Source organism: Vigna radiata, chromosome 7 (genome assembly GCF_000741045.1).
Source record: "Vigna radiata var. radiata cultivar VC1973A chromosome 7, Vradiata_ver6, whole genome shotgun sequence".
In the NCBI taxonomy this organism is placed as follows: domain Eukaryota; kingdom Viridiplantae; phylum Streptophyta; class Magnoliopsida; order Fabales; family Fabaceae; genus Vigna; species Vigna radiata.
In genome coordinates, this window is record NC_028357.1 from 51,867,688 (window position 1) to 51,872,382 (window position 4,695).

Here is a 4,695-nt window from a genome sequence, read left to right on the forward strand (position 1 = left end):
TTTGTATTACCGAAGATCACAAAAATAAAAAATTTACTTATTTACTATTAATGATTATTCATGTCTAAGTTGAATTCCAAGGAACAAGAACCTGTAAAATCAATTTCTAAAATGATTTAAATTTAATTAAAATATGCAGAAGTTTTAAAATAAACTTTTTGAAAGATATATAAAACCTTATAATAAAATGAGTTTTCAGATTAAATATGCTCTTAAAAGAGCCTCTCGGAAGGCACAAAATGCATTTTAGAAATTTTGAAATGAGATTTTTATCGCATTTTCTTTCTTATTTTTTCTCAGCTGTGTTCTCCCTCTCTTTTTCTTCTGCAATAAGAGTAATGATGGAAACAATAGCCATATTATCTTGAGGGTGCAGTTAGTGATTGTGGGGTTGCAGGAACCAATAGCCATATTGTTTGAAATATTTTAAAGATATTTTTCATGTCATAGTCACTTTTTATTTTTGTAATATCTATTAAAAAAAGCTTTTGGTTGATTTTATTTATAAATCACAATAATTGTTAACTAGAAATTTTTTTCAACCAGAGTTAAACAAAATGAATCTGAATCTCACAAAGTTTAAAGAATAACTTAACTTGTATAACTAAATTAATTGTGAGTAATAATAAATGTAACTCTTTTTTAATTAGCAAATAAAAATGATTTACACGTACACACAAAAATATATATTAATAATGATAATATTAATTCTCCACACACCCAAAAGCAAAAGGAAAAAAGCCATTTAATCGAGATAGCTAATTATCACCACTATAATAACGGTCATAATTGACTCTCTTTTAACACAAGTCAAAGTTCCAACAACCAATAATAAAGTTTGTTTGAACGAAATAAAAGAAAATAAAATAGTGTGTTCTCCACAATTAATAATAGACAGTTAAACCAAAGTTGGAAGGTACTATGAATAATGATAGTATGAGCCTTCTCAGATTTCAAAACCGAAGTTAGAACGATGCTGGAATGCATGCAGATATATAATGTTTTATCCACAATAAAACTCTAAATATTCACTCCTCTAAATCAAATTTATATTAATATAAGTCTACAAGAGTGTACTATATTAATTAATTTACCCATATTTTTTAAATTCTATACAAATAAAATGAAAATTTTAAAGATACAAAGACAAAAATTTTCAAAATAAAATTGGCGATGAATTATATTACCTATATACATTAAATTAATTTTATTACCTATATACATTAAATTATATTTTGAAACTGTTTATATTCATGATAATTCTGACGTTATAACAAATTTGTATAGCTTACCCAATTGCAGAAATATATGTGATCTATAATATTATTGTATAAGGAAATACTATCGGTTTTTTATTCAGTGTAATTTTTTAATTGAATAATTCTATTTTGTATAAGTAAAAAAGTATTTTACTTATTTAATGAAATATATAGTAGAAAATATTCTTTTTATTTCAAAATAATCAAATAATTTCTTTTTTTTCACATAATCATCAATCATCAATTATTTTAACGATATTCTAACAATAAGTTATATTATTTGAATTTTTTTAATATTATTCTTACAAAATTATATATACTTTTAAAATTATATCATTTTAATATAATAAAAATGTAAATATAGGCTAGTGTATATAATAATTATAATATGAAAACGTATATTGATCTGTTTTTATACTTTGAAATTAGATTTTAACCTCTTCCTGAGGAATCAGTCCAAACTCGTCTCCTTTTATATTATACATATGAAGATAAGATGAGGATGTCATGCTTATTGCAATCTTTGATAAGTTAATTTTTTATTAAAAATTATTACATATATTAATTAAGTTAACTAATTAATATATTAATTAAAAGGTAAGTAATTAATTGCTTATCGGAATGTTTAATATGTTATTTTATTTTTTATTTTTTCACGAAGTTGTTTACCTAAAAGTTAGTTCTTTATATAATTTTAATGCATTTAAAGATTACTTATTAGTTTTAACCGAGAATACTCGTTTAAGAAATTTAAGATATTTCTTGATATTTCACAAAAAATTTATTCTTCAATGTTTTTAATATGGAACCGGTAATACAATAATGTATAAATATTATTAAATCAAAATAGTATCATAACTTTATAATACTAAAATGTAAAACGAAAACGTAATTTTATTTGATTATTAATATTCAAAATAAATATATCGTTATATCTAAAACGAAGAGTTAACTGTATTTGATTGCTAATATTAAAAATAAAAACATGAAAAAAAATATCGTAATAATAATGATATTAAATTAATAGATATAACATTTTTGCCAAATATAATAAGTTTGCAAAGAAAATAAAAGCTAAAATAGAAGAAAGCATAGTATAATTATCCTCTTCATTATATGTTACTTCTGTATTTTGGAGCACAAGAAGGAAACAATTTTACTTGTATATATTTCTTTTTTTATGGATTGGAATATCCATTTATCTTTATTTATATATTTGTCTTCAATGATAAAAAAACTATCACTTATTATATGGACAATGATATTTTAACAACACTTTTGGACAACTTTTTTGACAACGGGACACGTGTCACCATTTCATTCGTCTGTTTGAATTTATTTTAAAAAAATATTTGAAACGAACCAATCATAAGCTGCCACGTATGCGTTGTCAAAAAGTTGTCAAAAAAATGGTTGTTAAAGAGACTTTTTCCTTATTATATATATGAGGTTCTAATATTTAACAAAAAAATATAACAGTTCATTAAAACCAGGCCAAAAACTTCATAGGAAATGCATATATATATATATATATAGTTATAGTTATAGTTATAGAACATGGTAGGAATATTGGATTGAATGTGGTAAGAAGCCGTGTGAATTGATAGAATATTAATACATAATGAAGAACGACAAGACAGTCTGTTCTGTATTATTCAAGCAAAGAGAAAAACATAAGAAAAAAATCAATCCTTATTACAATCTGTAGGCTTAAAAGAAACGGTTTTGTTTTGAAGATCGTATCCAACCAAGAAGTTCTGCTGTGCGACGTTTCCATAGATGGAGAGATCATCAGTTGCACGAAAAGCTAAACATGATATCCCATCAGCAACCTCAAGAAACGTGTTGACTGGTTTTAAAACAACATCTGCACCTGCGAAATGTGCTGTGATTACTGGTAGTTCTTGTTGAGAGTTTGAACCAGTTTGATAGCATAGGCGCAAAAAGCCATTCGGGTCGCTAACACGTTCAAGTTTCACTGCATCTGCTACTGCAGATTCAAATTCTGTGTAAGCTTGACTCGGCAAAAGAGTGAGTGTTGTCCCTGAGTCAATTATGATGTTTCCCTCTGAACCAGACTCGGAAGAAGTGCTTCCAACAGCTACTTTTTTTCCTCCAACACTCAATGATTCCAAGGTTAGGAAGTAAAATATTCGATTCTCTTTTTCGATTATAGGGGTTGAGACAACCCCTTTGCCAGAAACCACAGCAGCATCTCCAAAACTGAGTTTGCTGGATGATTTAGATCCTGCAAAAAATGGTGGCAAACAGTAGGAAAACTTTCCCTCAATTGTAGAACCCAACTGAGATATAAGAGAAGTAGCTCCACCAGAAAGACCAACTATGCCAGAACCATTGTCATCAAAGGTCCCAGTATTGTCATGTCCACACCCTATAGCAATGTTAGGCAATTTGACAGGTGAACCTTCGGTGGAACTTAGGGTTATGGTGTCCACACTGAGATCTCCTATTGAATGTGATCCATCACCATAGTTAATGCTATACTCACATTTCTCTGAGCAAGAGGAAGCTCCGACAGCTTGACATGCCCTAGAAGAACAAGGTAGATTTTTGTATGTTGTGGATTTTCTAGGATCAAATATAGGACTGTTTTGTTCGTAGCAGTCTATGCAAGGTTTACACTGCAACCAAACAATGTTGCTACCAGTATCAACTATACCTAGAACTTTGAATGGTGGAGTTCCTACTGAGTAGGTCATGAGATATTCACCTGAATTTGGTATCACGGTGGATTCAACTGTGTCTATGGAAGCAGAAGGTTTTGTGAGATGATTGGCACGAGCAATGGAACGCTGAATGGCTTTGGAAACTCTTTGAGAATGAGTTTCTGAGGGAAGATAGAATGGTGATTTTTCAGAATCACGGTGCATCATTTCCACACTGAAGCCCTTCAGAGCGTTTGAGAGACAAGTGTTGCAGAGAAACAACAGAACAAGAACAAGAGATGAATAACTTTGCATATTTGCTGCCATTGTTAACATGCACAGAAGAGAATGAGAATTTCTACGATGAACTGAAGAGTATAAGTATTACAATGTTAGTGGCCTTTTATAAGATCTAGCTCGTGACTGTGAAATTATAATTAAGGAGGGAGACAATTTTGCTTGATGTGGAGTGATTTTTTCCATTATTTCTTCACTTAATTATGATAATTCTCAATAAATTTAATTAAAGTCTTAGATTATGAATTTGTTTGTAACTATGTTAATTATTTCATAAATTTATAGAACTTTATTTTTGGTTATCTTATCTGATTCTGTACTAAAGGAATTATTTATTTAAAATCTTTTTCATACATGCGTTGAGAGAGTTCTAAGAGTTTCCGTTTCTGTATAATTATTTCGACAACATTCACCTTTAATTTTTTTTAAAAAAAAGCATGAATAGAATACATTAATTTTCATCTACTTTTCTG

The 4,695-nt window shown here is 28.3% G+C and overlaps 1 protein-coding gene across 1 annotated transcript; it reads right to left on the minus strand.

Moving 5' to 3' along the window:
- Positions 1-2,944: 2,944 nt before the first annotated feature.
- LOC106766610 (aspartic proteinase CDR1-like) lies at positions 2,945-4,252 on the minus strand. The gene has a single exon (XM_014651327.1). The coding sequence runs from the start codon at positions 4,250-4,252 to the stop codon at positions 2,945-2,947; it is 1,308 nt and encodes a 435-aa protein (XP_014506813.1).
- Between the last annotated feature and the right edge of the window lie 443 nt (positions 4,253-4,695).